We start from the raw sequence: 24,776 nt of genomic DNA, 5'->3' as shown, positions 1-24,776 counted from the left end.
TACAAGTAAGAAAAAATGTATTGTTATTTTTGCTAGTCTAGATCTACAGATGATTTTGTTAGGTGTGGATGCTTTATGTTATTCATGTCTTCTAATTCCTTACTCATCTTTTGCAGAGTTTTTTTTTTCCTGTTCCTGAAGGAGCTCCCTCGGTACACCACCCCCTCCTGACCTCTAGGTAAATGCATGTTTTAAAGTTTTCTCTAGGAATGGTGTTGAGGATTGCTTTTTATTTATTTTTCCTTTGGCTATATTCTATAAGAGGTCAGAGGTGGGAAATTGTTAAAGACATTGCTTTGAGAACACACCTAATTGTGTCACTAAAGGAGCTCCATCAGCAGGAGAAAAGGCTCACTTTGTTCAAAAAGTTCATCATTCCCTAAGAAATATTGTCCTTAAATGAACACCAGCAGAAGTGCCAGAATGCCTTGTCAACATTATAATAGAGTGATTCTATTCTACCTTTTAGTGTTTAAATAAATCCTCTGGTCAGCCTTGGAAATTTGTGTATTCATATGTGAGTGAATGAAAAATAGAGTGGTATAATCTGATAAATCAGTGTAATACTTTAATGTACAAACTTACTTGAGTAATCTAGATGGTGAGTGTTGGTAGAGTTTCTAATGTGTTTCTGACATACTGTGTTTGTTTTTTGTCAGGGATACTGAAGTATTTTGCATGCATTCTCATAATAACCCTATGAGATATAGGTACTTAATATCTAATTATCCCCCGTTTTACAGGTGGTGAAAATAAGTCAGAGAGCTGTGTAATTTAGTTATTACACATAAGTAACAAGATAATTGATTTTAGGGTTTTTTTGTTTGTTTCTTTGTTTAGGTCAATTTATTATGAACTTTTTTTTTTTTTTTGGGTGCTGGGGATTGAATACAGGGTTTTGTGCATGGTAGACAAGCACTCTACTGAGCTGTATCCCCAGCACCTATTATGAACTTCTGTTTCATCTTTGGCAGTTGAAAAATTTTAAGATATTTTCGTTCCATAGGCTAATTGCTTAGACAGTCTTTAGCTATTTCTAAAACTGATTTGAATAATCTTTTAAATTTGGAATGCTGCTTCTCAGAATATGAAGTTTTCCTTCTTTACAAAACAACTTTAAATAGATTTTCATTTTAGTTGAGAATGGATTTGTAGTACCATTTCCCATTATTTCAGAAATCCAAGGGCTTGCCTCTTGGATCTTTAAAAATTAATTGGAGGATAGAGTCTGAATCATCATGAAAATGTTTTTGAATAATATTTTTATTCCTTTTCAGTTGGGATGAATGGGTTCCAGAGAGCAGAGTGCTCAAGTACGTGGACACCAATCTGCAGAAACAGCGAGAACTCCAAAAAGCCAATCAGTAAGTTTGTTTTGAGAAATGAATATAGAAGTGAAATGTCTGTAAATTAGATTTGGGACAAAGAATGAGCAATGGGAATCAATGTTGGCTGCCTGCCTGCCTATAAAATGATTATTGGTACGTGTCAGTGGTTGTGCTATGCCTTTGACTTCAAGTAATCAGACAAGCCTTTTCTAGGTAAAGGAAATAGCAACCTATCATTGTTTGCATCTGTCTTTAGAGGTTGGTTGAAAACACAGCTGCATGTAGTTGGGAATTGCTATAGGTATAAACTCATTGTTAAAACTACAGTAAGACTACTGTCTTACCTCTTGAGCTCTGTGGAAGGCACAGTTGGTGGGGGAAACGAGGTATTCCTGTTATTACACATCTCTGGGAACAGGGCAGAAGGGACTCTTTCAGACTATGTGTGTATGGTCTGTAAGATAATTGTTCTCATTTACATTTTTTTAAAAGAAAATTTTAAAATATTTATTTATTTTTTTTAGTTTTTGGTGGACCAACATCTTTATTTTTTATTTGTATGTAGTGCTGAGGATCGAACCAGTGCCCTGCGCATGCCAGGCCAGTGTGCTACTGCTTGAGCCACATCCCCAGCCCTCATTTACTTTTAAAGCTGAAGTGTGTACTAAAAATATTGGAATCAAATTAAAAGAAAACATTGGGATTAGTGAATTTTAAAACAGAAATGGAATTTTCAGTTATATGAGACACCTATTACGGTCACTCTTTACTACATTGATTTTAATTTTGGTAGATATGAAAGAGCCAAATATTAGGCCTTACACTCTTTTCCTGAGTTTTGATTTTTGTAAATATATTGTCATTTGTTTAACTTGTTGAAAACTTGGTTCCAGAAGTGTATAAGCTTGGGAACCTTGATTTGAATATAAATTCTAGATTGACATTAAGCTGGCAAAATTCATTTTTTTTTCATAAATACTTATTTTTTTAATGTTTATTTTTTAGTTGTAGTTGTGTTACCGCTGTTGACCGGTGACGAGTCCTTGCTTCCCCGATGTTGAAGAATAACACCAAAGAAGCACGCTGAGGCAAGGTCAGAGTAGAAAGTAGAAGTTTATTAGAGGACAGAGGAAAAGACTTCTCCCAGAGGAAGAAGGGGACCCAAAAGGTGGAATCCGTGGAAGTGCAGTTGTTTCCCCTTTTTATAGGTTTGGTGATGGAATGTAGGTGGGAGGGGTTGGGACACAGGTGGGCCAAAGAAGTCATCCGGGCAGGAAGGACTTTATTATCACTTCTTTGGGATGGGGTATCTTTAAGTTGCTGGGGGCTGTTTATTAACACTTCTTTGAGGTGGACTATCTTCAAATCTGTTGGGGGCTGTTTCCTGGGCTCCATTAACATTCCATTGTCCTGTGTTTTTCCTGAGTCATTCCCAGCATGGCCTCCATTTTAGATTTCACTCGGTTTTAGACCCGATTTACCTAACTACACTGACTACCTAACTTTAAATCTGGCTTCATTCCCCCCTCTAATTTGGGGAGCTCCTTACTGCTGTAAGGAATGGGGGCGAAGACCGTTCTGGCTTCTTCAGGCTGACAAAAGGGGCGATGTTGGGGCAAGCAGTTTTGGAGTCCCCTTTTAAAAATCGGGTCTATCGAGTGGTCCATGATAGAAGTCCAATTGAGAAGTAATAGGCTGGAGGGCCATTTGAGCGATGGGCGGTCTATAAGAGAAACAAGAATTCATTAATATTGGAACCATATTGATGCAGCAATAAATACCACAGCACAGGAATATGCCAATAAGTATGATACCAAAGACAGAGACTAACAATGTTTTCCACCAGGAAGTACCGGAGAACCAGGAGCTAAGATATTGTTCCCATGACAAAGTTGGTGAGGACATGGCTTTTATCTGAGTATGTAAATCTTTAAGGATATTTGTCACATTGCCAGAATTGTCAGGGATGTAAACACAACATTCAGTTTTAATAATAGCACAAGTACCACCTTGGGCTGCAGTGAGGACATCTAAAGCCATTCGATTTTGTAAGATGGCCTTCCTCATAAGTGTTATTTCAGTATTAAGGAGAGAGATACTTTCCTCAACATCATGGAGGGCAGTTTGAGTATAATTGTTTAAAGTCTCCACATGCCACATTACATCTTCTAAACCAATTTGTGGGATAAACAAAGAAGCTAGATGATCATACCAACGAAACACAGATCGTCCCCATCTGTGTTTGAGATTGAGGAGGTTTGCTGGCTGTGTTATATTTGGGGTCCATCTCCCCTGCATCCAGGGGTACCCAATTGTACACCTTCCTATCCAGCCTGGGGGAAGCCAGGGCCATAGGTTAGTTCCACATATCCATTGAGTCCCATTGGGTGCTGGCCAAATAGTTTTTGGCCTAGAAAGCCAATTTGTTCCAAACCAATCATTGGCTTGTAAAACTATAATTTTTTGACATTGTGACTCTGGGGTCCATCCTAATTCTCGAGTAGCATTAGGCCACGTGTCATAAGTATGGTTTCGCTGTTCCCAACAGAGTGGGGCCTTTTGGTTTAAATGCCCAATAGTGGGAGTGAGCCATAAATCTCCGTCCCAAATTTGATAATAACCATCTTTGTACCTGTGACATATTGATGGTGCAGGTAGTGGAAGGAGAGAATTAGATGGGCCTATATGGGATTTAACAGTAGTGGACGTCTGAAGGTTGGTCTGGTTTAAAGTGAAAATCTTTCCATGACCAGGTTGTGATAAAGTTTCATTTATAGGCCATAAATTAACATCTGCACGAGAGGCGTTTTGTAAATAGGGTCTTTCTTTCTTTTGTTGTAACATTAAGGATTGTAAATTTATCCAGTCCTTTCCTTGTAATGGGGATACCCACCAAGGTAGTCCAGAAGTGCTGGAAAGGGGTAATAGTCCACATATCCAGCAATTATCTTTCTGTAACCTAATAGCATACTGTTGAGCCCACATTAGAAAAGAGTTAGCTTCAGTTGGTCTGTTTATGGTAACAAGGAGAAAAAGAAGGAAAAGTTTACATATCACCATTTTCTCTGCGGAAGAGATATTTTAGGTCCTCTACTGGAGTGCAGGAGTATCGTTCCTCAGTTTCTTGGGAAGAAGAAGTCTCTTTGGGTATCGGCTCAGGATGGCAGGCCTTAATCCGAGAGTGGTGGATCCAATTCTCCTGTCCCAGCACCTTTACTGCAGAAGGGGTGGATAAGATTACAGAAAAAGGTCCTTTCCAAATAGGGTCTAAGTTTGGAGAGTTTGAAGGGATGGTCTTAATCATAACTAGATCTCCAGGCTCATATAGAGGTGGAGAAATACCTGGCTCAGACATAGGATATTTGCGAATTTCAGCTTGAAATTTGGCCAATTTTGTGATATGAGTTACTAGATCTGCAGTTTCTTGGTCTTTAAGAATATCATTTCTTAGGAATGGTCTCCCGTATAGGAGTTCAAATGGGCTGAGCCCTAATGTCTTTGGGGTGTTTCTAATTCTGAGCAGTGCTAAAGGAAGCACCTTAGGCCATGGGTAGTGGGTTTCTTGAGTGAGTTTTCTTAGATGTCTTTTTAAAATATCATTAGTTTTTTCTACCTTTCCTGAGGATTGAGGTCTCCAAGCACAATGGAGATGGTATTTAATGCCTAAGGCTTTTGATATCCCCTGAGTGACAGCTGCCTTAAATGCTGCTCCATTGTCGCTCTGTAGACTTCGAGGCAACCCAAATCGTGGGATTATTTCCTGTAATAATGCCTTGACTACCTCTCTTGCTTGTTCGGTCCGGGAGGGGTAGGCTTCAGTCCACCCAGTAAAAGTATCTACCATAACTAATAAATATTGGAATCCATTACTCTTAGGCATATGAGTAAAATCAAGTTGCCAGTCTTCCCCAGGGAATTGTCCTGTTCTTTGTAATCCTGGGGGCTTTTGAGTAGAATTATGTGGATTATTTCTTTGGCATGTGCCACAGGCTTTGACTATTTGGTGAATAGTTTTTGAAAGATCCTTTCCTTCAAATATCTCTCGGGTTAATTTGAGAGTATTTTCTTTTCCTAAGTGGAAAGATTGATGTAAGGTATGTAAAATCTTCCACTGGGAATTAGCAGGTAAATAAAGTTTGTCATCTTCCATTTGAATCCACCCAGAGGGTAAAAGAATACCTCCCTTAGATAGTGCCTTGTTAGTTTCCTCCTGGGTGTATTGAGGTCTTATCTCTGGGGGAGGACCTGTCCATATCAAAGGGGCTAAGGTAGTTATCTGTGAATTACCCTTAGCAGCCTCCTTGGCTTGTTGGTCTGCTAGTCTGTTCCCTTCTGCTATCTCATCTATTCCCTTTTGATGTCCTTGGCAATGAATTACTGCTACCTCTTTGGGTAAATGGACAGCTTCTAGCAGTCTTAAGATTTGCTCATAGTTCCTTATAGACGTTCCCCCAGTAGTTTGAAATCCTCTTTCCTTCCAAATTGCTGCATGTGCATGCAGGATTAGGTAGGCGTATTTGGAGTCAGTATAAATATTAACTCTCTGTTGTTTCCCTATTTCTAATGCTCTTGTTAGGGCTATCAATTCGGCTAGTTGAGAGCTTGTGCCTGGGGGCAAAGATTGTGCCTCTATGGTGTCATGTAAAGTCACCACAGCATATCCAGCTTTGCGTTCTCCTTGTTCCATGAAGGAACTCCCATCTGTGAACATGGTGAGGTCAGGATTGGATAGGGGAAGGTTTTGAAGGTCCTTTCTAGCTGAGTAGTTTATAGACAGGACTTGTTGGCAGTCATGTTCAGGATTTCCCTCTAATTTCTCTGGGAGGAAGGTAGCTGGGTTTAAACTAGAACAAGTCCTTATTTGAGTTACAGGTCCTTCTAAAAGTAGGGTTTGATATTTTAGAAGGCGATTGTCTGAGAGCCATAGTTCACCTTTTGAATTTAAAATTCCTGAGAGATCATGGGAGGTGTAGACAATAAGGTCTCTTCCCAGGGTGATTTTAATAGTCTCAGGAACTAGCAAGGCCACAGCTGCTACTACCCTCAAACAATGAGGCCATCCTGAAGACACAAGATCAAGCTCCTTACTGAGATAAGCTACTGGCTGTTGAGCTGGTCCCTTCTTCTGTGTGACCACTCCTAGGGCTATCCCTCCTCTCTCAGTAACAAATAGGTTGAATTTTTGTTCAGTGGGTAAGCTGAGGGCAGGGGCTTGGAGTAAGGCCCCTTTTAATGCCTTGAAGGCTTTAATCTGTTCTGGTTCCCATATGAGGGAAGTCGTTCCTTGGCGTAGTGTTTCTTTGAGGAGGCTATAGAGAGGTTTAGCTATTTCCCCATATCCAGGGATCCAAAGCCTGCAGTATCCAGTTATCCCTAGAAAGCCTCTAAGTTGTCTTATGGTCTGAGGTAGAGGATATTGTCCTATGGGGGTTATTTTTTCTGGTCCTAGCTTGCGAGTTCCTTGAGACAGCTGTAATCCTAAATATTGAACTTGTTTTTGGCACAATTGAGCTTTTTTCTTTGAGACTTTATAACCTTTATCAGCTAAGAAGTTTAAAAGTTCTTTAGTAGCCTCTTGACATTCCCTTTTAGTGGAGGCACACAAAAGTATATCATCTACATATTGCAGGACAGTCAGAGATGTCTTATCTCTAAACTCTGTTAAATCTTTAGCTAGGGTTTGACCAAACAGATGGGGACTGTCTCTAAACCCTTGGGGTAATACAGTCCAAGTTAATTGAGATCCACTATCTGGCTCTTCAAAGGCAAACAGATATTGTGATTGGGAGTCTAAGGGTATACAAAAAAAAGGCATCTTTTAAATCTAACACCGTGAACCAGGCAGCAGTTGCTGGAATCTCAGATAACAGAGTGTATGGATTAGGAACCATAGGGTGGAGAGGAACAACTGCTTCATTAATTATTCTCAGGTCCTGAACTAGTCTCCATTCCCCATTGGGTTTCTGAATTCCTAAAATGGGTGTGTTACATGGGCTATTGCAGGGCACTAAAAGTTCCTGTCTTTTGAGGTTCTGAATGATCTTCAATAAACCCTTTTTTGCCTCTGGGCGTAGGGGATATTGTCTCTGATGTGGAAAGACAGAGGGTCCTTTAAGACTATTTTGATTGGAACTGCACTTTTCGCCCTTCCAATTTTGCCTTCAGTAGCCCACACTTTAGGATTTATATCACATTCTAATAAAGGCAGACATAATGGTCCTCTTGGTCTTAAATTCATTGTAACTGACGCTTGAAGATTTGAAAGTATGTCTCTCCCCAATAAAGGGGTAGGACATTCTGGGACTATCAGAAATGCATGAGAAAACATCACCCCGTCCCACTCACAACTCAGTGGGGGAGTAAGCCTTCTGGTAATAGGCCGTCCAGACACCCCTTGTATGGTTACAGTATTAGAGGAAAGAGGTCCAGGATAGGAGGTGAGTACAGAATAACTGGCGCCAGTATCTAAAAGGAAGTTGACCTTTTGGCTCCCTACGAAGAAGCATACCCGGGGCTCACATGCGGTGATAGGAGTCATGGGAGCCAAGGTTGAGCCCGGGCCCCTCAGGCCTGTGTAGAGGGGTCTGACTTCAAGGACTTACGCCCCTGAGGACAGTCACTCTTCCAGTGATTGCCTTGACATTTGGGGCAGGGCCGTGGAGGCGGTCGCTTGGCCTTTGGGCAATCCCGTTTGAAATGTCCTTCTTCTCCACATTGGAAACAAGTCCCTTTCGTGGATTGAGGAGCATTTCGTCCTCCTGCACCCTGGGAGCTTACTCCTCTGAGAGCAAATACCAGCGCTTCAGTTCTTTTTCTGTCTCTAAGCTCTTTCTCCTTTTTTTCCTCTATATCTCTATTATAGAAAACCGAAGTAGCAATTTGGAGGATGTTATCTAAAGATTGATCAGGGCCATATGCCAATTTTTGTAACTTCCTCCGGATGTCTGGGGCTGACTGAGTGATAAATTTGTCTTTTAAAAGTAGTTGGCCCTCTGTGGATTCAGGATCCACGGTGGTGTGTTTTCTCATTGCCTCTCTGAGTTTCTCCATGAAAATAGCAGGGCTTTCCTGGGGGCCCTGAATAATTTCTGAAATCTTAGAATAGTTAATGGGCTTTTGCTTGATTCTCCTAAGGGCTTCAAGGATCAATACTTGAAAATGGCTAATTTTCCAAGCGTCTTGCTCATCATTTGGGTCCCACTCAGGATCATTTCTGGGAACTGACTGTGCTCCAGTTGGGTAATTAGGTTTGCTTTTAGTCTGTTCTGCTGGGGAAGGAGCAAGGTGTAGTTCATCCCCAAATTCCTCAGCTGCTCTTAGAGTTGCTTCTTTCTCATTGAAAGTTAAGGTCTGGTTGAGTAATAGCATAACATCTTTCCAGGCAAGGTCAAATGCCTGGCATAAGTTTCGAAATACCTCAATATATCTATCTGGGTCCTCTGAAAATCTCCCCAAATCAGTTTTTATCTGCCTTAAGTCTTGAAGGGAGAAGGGGGTATGCACTTTGATTGGCCCAAATTCTCCTCCTGGCATCTCCTGGAGAGGTAATACATTTGGTTTGTCTGTTGGGGCAGACGCAGGGGGGCCAGGATATGGAGGACAGGAAGGCTGTTGTTGCGCACCAACAGTCGATGGGGATTTGGTGGGTTCTCCTGATTCTTTTTCCTCAGTAGGTGAGTCCCCAAGACTTTCTCTCTTCATGGCAGATACCATGGCTAAGTCTACTTTACATTGTGGACATAATTTGCATAATATAGGATTTTCCCTTAGAGCAAAGAAAGCCTGAACATATGGCACCTCACACCATTTCCCTTCCTTTTTGCAAAATTTATCAAGTTGTAAAATAGTATTAAAATTGATACTTCCCTCTGGTGGCCAGGTTTCTCCGTCAGGGAGTTTGTATTGAGGCCAGGCCTGGCGGCAGAAGAAAATGAGGCGCTTTTTCTTGAGCGTTTGGGGGTCAAATTTATCCCAATTTTTCAATACGCGGGTAAGTGGCGTACCTGACGTATTAGAGAGTGAGGCTCCCATCTGAGTGGAGAGAGAAAAAACAGAACTCAGGTGCCCGCGCCGGAGAAAACTGTTGATCTCCCTAAGCTTGAGCCTCCTAAACGGTCCAGAAAACCCGTCTCTCACCTTGCTTTGCCAAGGGGTTTCTGGTCCCCTTTAGCAAAGTGCTAGGGTCTCAGTTTGCCCTGTGCCAGAGACCCTGGGAGGATTCAGACTTAAGGGCCTTACTGCTTATCCTCCCGGCCACTAAAACCCATTGAAAAAGAAAATTGTGCACTTTTTGTTGCCTTTGCTCTGTAGACTAAAGGAGCCGCCTAAGTGTTAAGGGATATCTACTGGTTGTAAGGTAGCAGATTACCTTAGAGTTGATAAGATTAAGGAGTTGATTCTAAAAATGCTTCTCTTAGCAGCTTAAGGAACACAGCACATTTTAAACATTGGGCGGTAAAACAGACTATTGAAAGTTACCTATGCACCTTAGGGAACCTGGGCAGATCTTACTAATTATCCCATGCCTTTTTCTCAGTCCTACAGCCTGAATTGCTAACATTTCTGACCTGCGAAGGAAGGGGAGCATCCAGGAGGGATTGGATGCGGGGTTGGGAGTGTTGCATGGCCCATACGGAGGCAAATGTGATTGGGGCTTTCCCTCAGTGCCATTCATCTACCGATCACCCTAGATACCCCTGAGGGCTGTCAGGAGGGGGCTCAAGAGAAAGGAACCTTTGGAAACGTCTGAGGGTAGCCCAGACTGGAATTCCGCAGTTGTTCCAAACTCCTTCCTCCACCTCCACGCATCCGAGGCAGATCGGGATTCGGGACACTGTGTACTCACGCCAATTGCTCTCCCGGGCCCAGACAGAAAAGTTGGAAGCGGCTTTGACAGAACCCAACACGCCTGCTCTGTATTGAACAGGTGATTGAGAACTGCCTAGGCCAGGAAACCTCTCACCCGAGTCTTGTAGAGTGGCGGCTGCACTAATTGCGTTTAAGTAGCCGTCGGGTGCCCACCTTACCCTCCAGAAAGAAAGAGAAAGATGCACCTCAAACAGGCATGGGGTGCGTACAGAGGCGCTTACCTCGGTGTAGAATCTCGGTGATCGGACCTCCAATATATGTTACCTCTGTTGACCGGTGACGAGTCCTTGCTTCCCCGATGTTGAAGAATAACACCAAAGAAGCACGCTGAGGCAAGGTCAGAGTAGAAAGTAGAAGTTTATTAGAGGACAGAGGAAAAGACTTCTCCCAGAGGAAGAAGGGGACCCAAAAGGTGGAATCCGTGGAAGTGCAGTTGTTTCCCCTTTTTATAGGTTTGGTGATGGAATGTAGGTGGGAGGGGTTGGGACACAGGTGGGCCAAAGAAGTCATCCGGGCAGGAAGGACTTTATTATCACTTCTTTGGGATGGGGTATCTTTAAGTTGCTGGGGGCTGTTTATTAACACTTCTTTGAGGTGGACTATCTTCAAATCTGTTGGGGGCTGTTTCCTGGGCTCCATTAACATTCCATTGTCCTGTGTTTTTCCTGAGTCATTCCCAGCATGGCCTCCATTTTAGATTTCACTCGGTTTTAGACCCGATTTACCTAACTACACTGACTACCTAACTTTAAATCTGGCTTCAGTTGAACTGAAACTATTTTATTTGTTCTTATGTGGTGCTGAGGATCAAACCCAGGGCCTCCCAAGTGCTGGGTGAGCACTCTCCTGCTGAGCTAAAGCCCTAGCACCACCCCCTTTTTTCAAGTGTATAATCTAAGTTTTATTATAATGTTGATCACAAATGTGCACCCTTTAAAACAGTAACAAAAGAACCATCAACAACGTACATGGAGAAATCCTTGCAACTAAACACAATGTCTTAAGGTCTGGGACTCTGAGCATGCTGCCCACAGGCTGGAGGAGACATCTTCAGGTTTAAGGCAAGGGGAAACCTACAAAAGGCACAACCACTGGCTACCCCTGGAAGAACCTCTTAGTTATTTTCTTATTTTTATGATGGTACTTATTATTTTTATGATGATCTTAATTGTAATTATTTTTGAAGGGAGCAGTATGCAGAGGGGAAGATGAGAGGGGCTGCTCCAGGAAAGAAGACATCTGGTCTGCAACAGAAAAATGTTGAAGTGTAAGAAGCTCTTTGTTTTAATTTTGCATACTGTTTTATAATTCAAACTTAATGCTCACTATGTGTTAGACTTTATTGAAAGTGGAAACTTTTTGGCCAGGTATGGTTAACTCACATATGTAATCCAAGTTCCTCAGCTATTAGAAGGTTGAGATAGGAGGATTGCAAGTTTGAGGCCAGTCTGGGCAACTTGGTGAGACTTGTCTCAAAAAGTAAAAAGGGCAGGGGGTGTGGCTTAGTGGTAGAGTGCCACTGTGTTCAGTTACCCAGTACCATCAACAAAAATAAAAATAAAAAACAACTTTGGAACATGGTTAGAACTTAAAATCTAACCAAGACTAGTGTAGCCAACTTAGCAGGACTGTCTCAAAATAAAAAATTAAAAGAATTGGGAGCTCAGTGGTAAAGTGCTCCTGGGTTCAATCCCCCAATACGGCCAAAAAAAGAAAAGAAACAATTTTTCAGAAATGCTTATTTTCTACTTCAATATTTTTCTTGGAAAAACAAGTCATTTTAATGAATGGTCATGCACCCCCCCCCCCACTCCTTAAGGGTTTCGTATTTTTAAAAATTTTTTTTTAACAAAAAAGTTGTTGATGGTGTGTATATGCTGTGATGAGAATCACAGTGCCTCACACATGTGAGGCAAGCCTTTACCACTGAGCTACACGCCCAGCCCCTCATGCACTTCTTGTTAAAGGAAAAAAAAAAAAAAAAAAACGTGCTTTCAAGTGTGATTTATCTGAAGAATTTACTTTTCTTTGAAACCAGAGAAATCTTTACTCATGGTTTTAGAGTTAACAATCTTTTTTACTAAAGTCTTAAGTGTTAGTGATAAAAGGTAATTATACATTTTGAGGGCCAGTAGTTTTAGTATTTTACTGTGAGAATATAATTAGTTTGGCAAGGATTAGATGTTATTTTTTTCAGGGTGATCTATGTTCTTGTTCTTTGGAAAGTGACTGTGTAGTAGTATTCATTAGAATTTGATTAGCAGTTGAGTTCTTAAAAGGCATTCATTTTCTTTTTTTTAAATAAAAATGGAGTTTTATCAGTAAGTAAAACTTTGGTTTATAATTAATTCTTTATCACTGTGCTAAAAGTTGGTATAGAAATCAAGTGGCAGTGTGCCTAAGATGGGGTGGGTTTTTTTTGTATTTGAGTATAAAGTGTTATGAATGACTGAGTTACTACATGAGGTAAAGTTTTTAAATTCAAAGTTCTCATCCTTGAAAAATGGAAACCTCGACAGTTGTCTACTGGATCTTTTAACTACTGAAGAAGGAGGATCCCAAGTTCAAGGTTAGCCTGCCTAAACTTAGCAAGACTCTTAGCCTTAAAAATTTTTAAAAACAGGGAGGGGATTAAGGATGTAGCTCAGTGGTAAAGTACCCTGTGCTTAATACCCAGTGCCACCCCTCATCCAGAAAAAGAAGCAATTAAATATGTTGGGGATTTTAAGGGTTATTATTATTTTAAGGATTCTTATTTTGCTTTGAGGTTTTAATGACTTTCGTGTCCAGTTTTGTGCTAGTGTATCTTCAGTTTTTGGTAACTGTATATAGTTTTCTCTGAATACATATTAATGCTCCTGGCTATTATAAGATACCTGGAGAATCAGATTTACATTCACTACTTTAGAAGTCTGGGTTTTTCATGTTTGGGTGCATGTTTCTCAATAGGGAATGTGAATTTTGTTGGCATTTAGGCTTAATGTAGTAGGTTGTGCTTTGGTGATTCATTATTTAGTGAGTCAAGAACTTAAAATAGAATCTAGCAATTTATTATTTAAACAAAATAGAATCTAGCGGTTTCTGTTTTGATGATATAAATCAAATATCAGCAATTTATTGTATGAAACATTGCACATTTTGAGACACAGTTTACTTTGCATGCTTCATTAATAAAATGAGCAAGAATGTTGAAGCAGTAGTACATAGGTAGCCCTTACTACTAGGATTCATTGAAGTACAGTTTGAGATCAGTTGTGTCAATATTTTTAATTTTACAGAGAGTGAATAAAGATTGAATGTAAAGTCTTTTTGTCTTCATCTATTGTTAGCATGTATAAGTAAATTCTATGTTTTATCTTGACTCAAATACTGTCCCCATAATATTTTATTATTAACGTTAACTTTACAGAGGCAGGGGAAAGCCTATACTTCAGATTTTTCTTTTTTTAATAACCAGACGCAAGTTAATTTGATTTCTGGCAGGGGGATAACCCCAAGACCTATAGAACAGTAAAAAACAAGATTCAGGTGTTACGATAAGATCCAACTAGAAGTAATGTATAATTGTAGATTATATATGTCAATGGTTTTCTTTGTGTTTTGGAAATAATTATGCAAAGAGACAAAACTTTTATAATTTGGCAGATACAAATAGACTCAAGTTATGTTGCTATTATAGATAGAGATACATCAGGAGGAAAGTATAGTATTGAAAATGAGGGAATATAGTTTTAGGGGAAAAAAGTAAAAGTTTAGATCACTGGACTAACATGATTGGTGTTTAAGGAATGTACAAATCTAAAATGAAAAATTAGTGTTTTGGAAAGGAAAATGAAAATAATTAAAGTATTACAGCTTTTAAAACTCCTTTTTTTTGGTGGAACTAATAAAAATTCTTAAACTTTTAACACATAATTCTGGAAGTATGTCTCCTAAAGCATTCTTGGCTTATTTTTTCCACTTTGTGGAGGAAGATGAGAATTTAAACATCAATAAAAATATTTGTGTTTGAGCCCTAAACTATGATTTAAGTACCTCATCCATAAAGACAGTACTTTTTTGTGAATTTAATCACGATAAAGGGGAAATTAAATAGTTTACTAGAAATAACTTTGTTTTTCTTTTTTCCCCCCTCCTTTTAGGAAAACCAAAAAGAACAAACAGAAAAGTAAGAAAATTAACTTTCTTTAAGTTAACCTATTTTTGTCTTTATAGCATTTGTATTTTAAATTCACTATTTTAAAAACTGACATTTTGAAGTAAGCTTAATATATCTATTAATGGTCTAAAATATGAATCTCCCCGGTAATGTTATAAATAGAAATGTACACAGTGGTAGAGGCCTAACTGATCTTGTTTTTTTTTTTTTTTTCCCCCACTGTGGAGAAACTAGTAAGGATTTCATTATTTTCATCTGCTTTAGTCTCATGTTTTTAATCAGTGGAAGATGGTGATATTGTTAAGTATAGCCTGTACTAAATGTTTGGTGGAGATATTCATAAAAGTTGTTTCACGTAGAATTATGATTCTTAGACTCAAATAACAAGCCATGTGATGGAGAAATAATGAAGGCATGTTAAGAGTTTTCTATAGAGTTTCTTATTTTATTTGCTTACCTCTCCCCGCCAATCCCCACCCCTTTTGTAGCACCTGGAAATGGAGATGGTGGGAGTACCAGTGAGACACCTCAGCCTCCTCGGAAGAAAAGGGCCTGGGTAGATCCCACTGTTGAAAATGTAAGATTTTAAGTTTTTTAATAGCCTGTTAGATTTCTAGTCTAAGTCACAACAAGAAGTAATCATAGAACTTTGGTTCCCCAAAGCATTGCTAACATGCTTAACTAATGAAATTTCCTATTTTGGGGTAAAGGATATATTTGTATGTATCTTTGTTTCCATGTGTAGCTCTAGATTTTCCCTACCTTCAATTTGTCATTGGTGTTTAAGACTATGTGTTAGATTGGGTAGACCTACGGGGTCACAATAGATGGTTTATTAAATTTCAGCATGGTTTAATAAAACCATGGCAAATACTATGAAATCCTATGCCTTTCACATATGTGTGCATGAATATAATAGTTTTAGGATTCCTACTTAAGTAGTATAGTAATGTGTTTTATTGTTATATATAATATGCAAAGTTAGCGAATTTGTTAATAAGAGTTCTAATTGACATAACATTACTGAAGTTGAAGTTTCTAAGTAACAATAGTTACTAGCTATTAACTTACTAACTTACAAACATTGGTATGTTCTGAAAATAAGTACTTTGGGACAGATTTTGAAGACAACTTTTATGAATTAATGATGTTCCTTTATAGTTGTATTGGGGTGCTCATGTGAACATTAGCAATGAATGGGAAAACTAAAAACTAAGCCAAAATGCTCCATTTCCAAAAGAGGAAATTCACCAAGAATTTTTACCTTAACATAAACATGCACTAAAAAGTCTTAAGAGTTGTTGTTAAGCAAAGAAAGGTTTTTTATTTTTATTTCCTCTCTGTTTTTTTTTTTTTTTTTACTAGGAAGAAACATTTATGAACAGAGTTGAAGTTAAAGTAAAGATTCCTGAAGAGCTAAAACCATGGCTTGTTGATGACTGGGACTTAATTACCAGACAAAAACAGGTAAGTTGAAAACTAGACAGATTATAAGCTCTGTGCTATGTACTTGTGAGCACAAAGAAGATGATACTTGAATTTTGAAGCATGACTGATAAATAATATTTTATTTGAGAGACTGAAAATTACTTCAGGAAAAAAAAAGCACTTGGAGAGGAATAAAATACGTAATTATTTTATGACAATTTTAAAGAATGTTGGATATAGCTGATATTTGGAGGTTGCTGGGGCTGGAATTCATCCAGAAAATTAAGAGAATCTTTTTTTTTTTGGTCATTGGAAAATGAAAGATCTGCACATAGCATTCTCTGTAGAAGAACCTGAATCTCATTAAGGTTCTAGGACTCATTTTCTACTTTATATGATGGGACTGTTGAGTAGAGAGGGACATGTTAAACCTCACAATAGTTACTTAAATGCAGAATGAGAACACATTAAGTGATTTCTTTAAGCAGACAAATGGTGTAGGTAGGGCGGAGGTTATGGATGACTGATGATTGTGAGACTCAAGAGACTATAGATGATGTGGTCTTGGTCTGAATTCTGATTTGTTGGGAGGATTATACAGCTGCAGCTAAGCTGTCAAAATTTAAGCTATGGCTCTCCTACTTAATAGCCATGGCCTCAGACAAGCTCCTTGGTCATTTTGTGCCTTCGTTTTTAATACATTTAGTGGAATAATAGTCCCTACCTCATAGTATTGATAACGAGGACAAGAAAGGCAGTTCTGTTACTGCTTCAGAGTGAGTCTAGCACATAAAATGCTAACAGTAAATAATGCCTTCATAATATCATTGAAATGTGGTGTATTCTATATGTAGAGATTATATGTATGACCAGCAGATTGTCAGTTTTAGAGTTGTATCTTCAGGGGCTTGGGATATAGCTCAGTTGGTAGAGTGCTTGCCTCAAATGCACAAGGCCCTGGGTTCAATCCCCAGCACCCCCCCACTCCCCCCCCCCCAAAAAAAAACAAAGCTGTATCATCAGTAATGATAGTCACTAGCTTATGTAACTGGAGCTAAATATAATTAAGATTGTAGTTCTTAGCAGTGTTATCCATGTTTCAAGGGCTGAATAATAATGCCTTCTCCTATTTTGAAACTTTTGTTGCATGAAAGCTTACCAGTATGATTTTTCACAGAAAAAGAATATTTTTATTTACGTAGATTTTTGTTTTGTTTGCATAGCTCTTTTATCTTCCTGCGAAGAAGAATGTTGATTCTATTCTTGAGGATTATGCAAATTATAAGAAATCTCGAGGAAACACAGATAATAAGTAAGAATTAACCCCTTTAATACTCAGAGAATCTTTTTCTTAAGTATTTTTATTCCCAAATAATCTCCAAAGTTATATTTTTGGAATATTAGTACCATCAGTAGAATTTCACTGGTTTTATTCAGGGGCTGGCAAACTTTTCCTAAAGGTTCAAATAGTGAATATTTTAGGTAAAATTGAAGCAGTTGTATAGGTACTTATGGAATCATTTAAAATTTAACCATTTGAAATTATAAAAATCCTCTTATTTTGAGGGCCAAACTTGGCTTCAGCATATTTCTGAAACTTATTTTATGTATCCTTGTTAAATTTTTTATTTAAAAAAGAAAAACCTCTCTCTTAGCAGTAGTTTGTTGTCACTACTAGTTTGACCTTGAGTTCCTTACCCTTGTGTTGGTTGGATTAATTTCTTTTTCAGTTTTCAGTGACCAGTTGTAGAAATAAATGGTTTTTGTTCATTTTCAGGGAGTATGCTGTTAATGAAGTTGTGGCAGGAATAAAAGAATACTTCAATGTAATGCTGGGCACTCAACTGCTCTACAAATTTGAGAGACCACAGTATGCTGAAATCCTTGCAGATCATCCTGATGCACCCATGCCCCAGGTGTATGGAGCGCCACATCTACTGAGTCTAAAGTCTAAAGCACTGGTTTGATCTTATAAGATAATTTTTTTGTATTTGTATTTGTTAGTTTTCCCATATAATAAAACCTAAGTCTTAAAGGAATTAGGATTTATACCTGTTTTAAAGTCTTAAATGATTACTTTGTAACTGGTTAAACAAACAACTGTTATTTAAGTTATAACAATATAGTTGACACCCAGAATATGTGTGACTAGGTATAATTTATGCATCTGAGAACTATATCAAAGTCTTGTCTAAGTGTTATATAAAAGTTTATAAAATGAAAGTTTCTGTAAGTTTACCAGCAAGATAATCAATAAGTGCTCTCTTTTGTACATGGTCATAGAAAGGCCACGCTGTCATTTGAAGACCTGTCTTATACCTGTTTACTTTGACTAAGTCAATTTCTAATCATTAACATTGTTTCCTAAACGTATAAGAGATTTAAGGCTATCCTTTGATTTTTGTTAACCCAGGGAGACCTGATTATTGTTACCATAAACTCTGGATTCTTAATTGTACTTTAGAAGTTACACTTGGTTAAAAGCAAAGCTTAAAAGAATACTTGGCCACTATATATGTTCTCCAAACTAAAATTATCTGTAGCAAAAGTCTCAAATTTATATAAAAATAATGAATTGGTTTGGTATTTATTCATGTCATTTAATGTATTACAGCTGGATAAAGTAACCTATTGTCAATAAGTTATTTATACAATTTTGTGTTACTCTTCATACTGGAATTGGAATTTAAATGCATTTTTTAAATATTTATTTAGTTATAGTTGGACACAATACCTTTATTTTATTTATTTTTATGTGGTACTGAGGACTGAACCCAGGGCCTTGCACATGCTAGGCAAGTATTCTACTGCTGAGCCACAATCCCAGCCCTTTAAATGCATTTTTGAAAGATAATAAGGAAAGTCTGATCTGTTTAAAAGTAATATTGTAGGGCTGGGGATGTGGCTCAAGCGGTAGCATGCTAGCCTAGCATGCGCAGGGCACTGGGTTTGATCCTCAGCACCACATAAAAATAAAGATGTTGTATCCACCAAAAAATAAAAAAAATAAAAAAATTATCTCTTTAAAAAAGTAATATTGTATAACATGAAAAACATTTTGCCACTTTTCCACACAAAAGTTAAAACTCTCTCAGCCTTTCCTTTATTCATGTATTCTCAGGAAACAATATATACAAACTTTATAAAATGACATTTAAGAAAGATGCAAAAACTTCAGAACTACAACACCTTACTTGAGATAAACGAAAAGCCCCACCTTCACTTGAGATAAGGCTCTCCACCTCCCACCTTACTGCACGTTAGAATGGCTCCAAAATAAGCCAAACTTCAGCTCATTTAAAGTTGTGTTCAAAAGATTGATTTTTGTTATAGATTACTATGATCTCAAACAGGATATGATGTTTTACAACTCAGCCAAAATTCAAGATAGCTATTGCACAAACTATTGTTTTTACTCTTGTTAATTTCATTTTGTATTTTTCTTGTAAACCTTATAATTGTTGCCTATTAATGTTTTACAGAGGTACTGCTTCAAGAACATGACCTGGGTTAATAAGAGATAATAACCTACAGGAACTGATAGGATATAAGGCTAACTTCCAGGACAAATACAGACCCCAATTAAATATAAGGGGTGAATGATTATAAGGTTATAGACATTGAAATTAAAGCCCAGAACTCTTTAAAAAAAACTGGTGAGACTGGCTTGCTGGATGTTGACAATCAAGACTTAAAGATTGAGGCTAAAACAAAAGGGCCAAGAAAACCAATGTTTGGCTCTTACCTTGAGTCAGCCTGAACCCAGGGAAAGAGAGAACTTCCCTAAAAGGCTTTGCAACTTTGGTTTATGGGCCACATAAACCTATCAATCACGGAGACTAATGAGACTACTAGAGAACTGAAAGCCAATCGGCGCACCTGCTACAAAGAGGAGGGTCAATGAAGAAGAGAGACATACCTGATGCTTCCAAGGGAAGCCACCTCATCAAGGAGACCCTAATCCATCCTACCTAGCAGATAGCACTAAAAGAGCTAAGAAGCTGCTCTCAAGTTCCCCAAGAGTGATCACTGTGGGAACTCAGCTGGCTTTTTTTTGGCGAGGATGTTTACCAGGGATTGAACTCAGGGGCACTCCATCACTGAGCCACATCCCCAGCCCTATTTTGTATTTTATTAATAGACAGGGTCTCACTGAGTTGCTCAGTGCCTCACTGTTGCTGAGGCTGGCTTTGAACTCAAAATCCTCCTGCCTCAGCCTCCTTAGTTGCTGAGATTATAGGGGTGTGCCACAGCACCTGGCTCAGCTGACTCTTAACAGCAGATGGGAACAAAGTAAATTTGACCAGCTTAGTCTTGAACACCTAGCAAAAAACAGTTATAACCAAAAATACAGCCATACCTGGGCACTTTAGAAGAAAATAATTCTTTTAAATAGAACTTGAGTCAGTCTCACAGCCCTGATGCCCCCAAACTTCTGAGGTTTGTCCTTTGTGAGGCTCATATTTGCCCCTGCCTACAAAATTAAACTGGCCTCTGTACCTTAATTTTCCTTACTTCTCAAACTGACGTTTTACCCTACAACCAAAGCCTACCCATTCTAATAGCAACACACACCAGATGTAGGACAGCCCCCAAATTATTCCCATTCATGTGGCTAGAAACATCCACTGGGATTAACACAGGACCAGCAGGATTAGGAACCTCTATATTCATTATAAAAACAGCACAGGTTATTGCAGATACCCAACAAGTTACTGATTTGGTACTGACTTTACAAAATCAACTGGACTCCCTGGCATCTGCCGTCCCACAAAACCAGTGAGGGAAGAATGCTTTTTCTATGTAAATCAATCAGACAAGGTTAAACAGCTCCAGGATCACCTGGAATATGGAAAACAGGCTTAACTCAGTCTGGAATGGTGAGTCTTATATGGAAAATTAAAAACTGTTATCCACCTTAATTTTCCTTTTATAAAGAATTCTAACTCATAGCATGTGTATTCAAATGCAATATGATGCCTCACAAAATATGTGTCATGTTACGTATGAAAGCTTTATGTTGCAGCACTTATTAATCAAACCATAGAGCAAAGTCAAGGACAAACTGTTATGATTCTCAAAAGACCAGTAGCTACCTGACTCCCTGTAAAATTAAAAGAACCATGGCAGGAAACATCTTCAGTAGCATTCATGCAAGAGTTGCTAAGACATTTAAAGCACCGGGCTAAGGGGTTTATAGTTGTTAATAACTGGTATTGTTGGTTTTGCTGGCCTCATTGCCTCTGCCTCCGTGGCAGCAGTGGTCTTACACCAACAGGTCCAAACAACACATCATCTTCAGCAATTATAATAAAACCTGGCAAACTCAAGTACATACTGATCAGGAAATTCTAAGTGAGGTGCAGCAACTAAAAGATTGTGTTATATGGCAAGAGCAAGTACAAGATGTACGGTGGTCTCAGAGACTTCAGTGCCATTATATTACTCCTTTTTGTCTTACTACAGTTCAATACAATGACACTGAGGTTCAATGGCACAGTGTAAACAATCATCTAATGGGACTTGATCCTTTTCGTAATAGATTCTTTGGCTATGTTAAAATTACAATCTTGGGGCTGGGGTTGTGACTCAGTGGTAGAGTACTTGCCTAGCATGTTTTGAGGCACTAGGTTCAATTCTCAGCACTGCATATAAATAAATGAATAAAATAAGGGTCCATCAACAACTAAAAATAAATATTTCAAAAAAAATTATAATTTCAGGTCCTGGCCATGGTTAATGCCCAAACACCTACTTTTAATAATGAATTTGGGACAGTTCAGCTGAAGGAATCTCCTCCCTCAACCCTACACATGTAGCTGGATTACTAGCCTTAACTATACTGTTAATTGAATTCCTGTTCTTATTTTGCATAATTTGTTGAGCAGGATGGCAATGACTAAACCACCAGGAAAAACAAGTTCCAAGATTAATCATGCTTGCCATCCAAAGGAACAAAGTCCATGAACTCATGGGAAGATTACCCAAATCTGATTAGGCCTTAATTAAGAATACTAAAGCATTTAGCTATATTACATGCCAAAATTATTTTCACAGCACTAACAATTTAGACTCTTTCACACTAGAATTATTCTAACACTAGTAGGCTAATTAATCTTCATCATATATGCTACAATTATTTCCCCTAACCTAACGGAACATTTAATCTCCCCATTGTTTTTTCTTTTCCCCTATTTTCAGTTTTACAGTATTCTTAATAAAGTGGTCAGCTCAGTCACAACATCCCTCTTCCCATGGCTGTCAGATCTCCTGAAGCAGCATAAACAGAATTAACATCGTTCACAATGGCCTCAGGAACTTCACCCACACATCCCCCTCTGCATGCTCCCCATATCCACTTGACAAGAAGGTTCCTTCCACCACATCGCACACTCCTAGAAGGAAGTTAGAGACTGCATTGCCCAATTCATTTCTTCCTTTCAGAGTCTGGAATATTTGATATGGAAAATGACAACCCCCACCCCAAATAGTGTGGCCTGGGAAAAGGGAGTGAAAGCCAGATGCTGGCCCCAGGTGGGGAGAAGGAACTTCATCAAACCTGTCAATCTCTCCCAAAGCAAATCTTCTCCAGATGCGGAACAGACCCCTGACCCAAAATTCAAATTCCTGAGCACTCAAACTAACACATGCATTATCAATAAACCAGACCCCAAATTCCTGAGTGCCTAAAGTGATATGTAGGTTAACAGGCTCATTAACCCACATAAGCCTAGTCCCTTTCTTTATTCAATGGCTCATTTTCCACCAGGAGAGTGGGCCCATCAGAACCATGAGTCCATTTTGGAATAAAGGCTTTTGGCTGATATGTGAAGTTTTCATCTGGCCCAATCTCTGTGCTAATAGGAAAGAGCACATCTGATAACTGATAATGTTCAGTAACTCATCAGTAAATCTGTGTGTGTGTGTGTGTGTGTGTGTGTGTGTGTGTGTGTGTGTCTGGGAGGGGTTGGCAGCTCTACCTCTTAGCTGTATGTCCACAGGCAAGTTACTTAACTTTTGTAACCTTAATTCCTGTTTAAAATATACAATACAAAAATTATAAAAGCTACTATCTACAAACCCTTCCTTCTACTTGGTTGAAATGAAAACATTTAAGACTAAAAATTCTAGACTACAGCGTGAAGATAGCAATCCAAGAGTCTTACATGTGGCTGAGGCTCAAATTGCAAACAGTAGCAAGTACAAACATTTTTCTAAAATTATCTAGTAATATCTAAGGTACTAGTATTAATATTTAATTTTTTTTTACAAAAAAATTTTTTTTGTAAATGTTTCATTTACTATAATCATTAGTCCACAGATTTTTTGTTGTTGTTGGGGTAGAAAGGTACTGGGATTTGAACTCAGGGGCACTCAACTACTGAGCCACATCCTCAGCCCTATTTTCTATTTTACTTAGAGCCAGGGCTCACAGAGTTGCTTAGTGTCTCACTGGCTTTGAATCCCAAACCACCAGGATTACAGGAGTATGCCACCATGCCCAACCACAGGATTATTCCCATCTACATAATTCCAGCTAGTCTACTACCACCACTCAAGTTTTGTGAATTTTTTTGGTGCATGTGTGGTGATGGGGGTCGGGGACAGGGATTCATTCAACATAGAGGCACTTATTTTTTTTTTTGGTGGGGGGGGGTGGCTAAATTGCTTAGGGCTTCACTGAGTTACTGAGGCTGGCTTTGAACTTGCAATCCTCCTGCCTCAGTCTCCCAAGTCACTGGGAGTACAGGTATGTGCTATCAGGACCAGCTTCCACACAAGATATTCTGAAGCCAAATTAAGAATTACTAATAAAACACAATAAAACATTTTACAACAATTACAATTATTTTCTTTTTTACTATCAGGCAAATATGTTAGTGCTCCATTCTAAAGCTATATTTAAACTGGGGTAGAGATACTTAATGAATTAAGAAAATTCTGATCTTGGGACTTCATGAATAAAAAATTTTAAAACTTCTATAAAGATATATAGTGGTTCTCAAAAAGGTAGTCCAGGGATCCTGTGGTCCCTGGGATATTTTCAATCTGTAAGGCAAAAAACCATTTCAAATAATTTGGATTCTCCCATTATGTATGTACAGTTTTCCAGGTCAGATACTACCACTCAGATGGCTAAAGAAAGTCTGTAATCTTTTTTAATTAATTTCTTTCTTAGTTGTAGATGGACATAGTACATTTGTTTTATTTATTTTTATGTGGTGCTGATGATCGAACTCGGTGCCTTACAATTGCTAGCCAAGGGCTGTAAACTGCTGAGCTACAAACCTAGCACCTGTATTCTTATTATTTTTTTTTTGGTGGTGCTGGTGAACCCAGGGGCTTATGCATGTGAGGCACGCCCTCTACCAACTGAGCTATATCCCCAGGCCCTAATCTTATGTTTTAAATGTTTTAATTTCTGAGGTGGTAAATGATTATATATATATATATATATATATATATATATATATATATATATATATATATATAAAATCCATATGAAACAAGAACTCTTTAGAAACCTCAGAAATATTTTTTTTTTTTTTACTTTTTGGTAATAGGGACTGAACACAGGAACACTTAACACTGAGCTATATCCCCCAGTCCTTCCTAAGTTGCCCAAGGGTGGCCTCAAACTTGCAATTCTCTTACCTTGACCTCCTGAGTCTCTGTAATTACAGGTGAGTGCCACCATGACCAGCAACATTTTTAACATATTAAAAAAAAAAAACAAAGATCCTGAAACCAAAAAGGTTTGAGGGGTTGCTCTTACAGGAAATTGGTCTGTTAAATTAAGGCACACATTAACACAAATTAAAAATAAGAGACATATGAAGACCATCATGGTTGAATAAAGATTAACATTAGTAACATTCTTTGCTCCCAACAAAAACATTCCCCAACTGTTAATCAGTACAGTTGTGATAAAAGGGAAAAGTTAAGAAGGCTGGAAAATAACTATGGCTAGGAATAACAAAAGCAAATTCCAC

At 38.4% G+C, this 24,776-nt stretch overlaps 1 protein-coding gene across 1 annotated transcript; it reads left to right on the top strand.

Moving 5' to 3' along the window:
• Window positions 1–225: 225 nt before the first annotated feature.
• On the top strand, window positions 226–17,750 carry LOC308648167 (mortality factor 4-like protein 1; the record flags this gene model as incomplete). The annotated part of the gene is made up of 7 exons (XM_081292850.1): window positions 226–1,364; window positions 11,383–11,463; window positions 14,339–14,364; window positions 14,844–14,932; window positions 15,721–15,822; window positions 17,007–17,095; window positions 17,561–17,750. The coding sequence occupies exons 2-7, from the start codon at window positions 11,405–11,407 to the stop codon at window positions 17,748–17,750; spliced, it is 555 nt and encodes a 184-aa protein (XP_081148976.1). The 5' UTR covers window positions 226–1,364; window positions 11,383–11,404.
• Between the last annotated feature and the right edge of the window lie 7,026 nt (window positions 17,751–24,776).

This window comes from Spermophilus citellus (assembly GCF_964194105.1).
Source record: "Spermophilus citellus genome assembly, chromosome: 4".
NCBI classification, from domain to species: Eukaryota; Metazoa; Chordata; class Mammalia; order Rodentia; family Sciuridae; genus Spermophilus; species Spermophilus citellus.
Note: the sequence above shows the minus strand (reverse complement) of the source record. Positions and strands in the feature narration are given on the sequence as shown.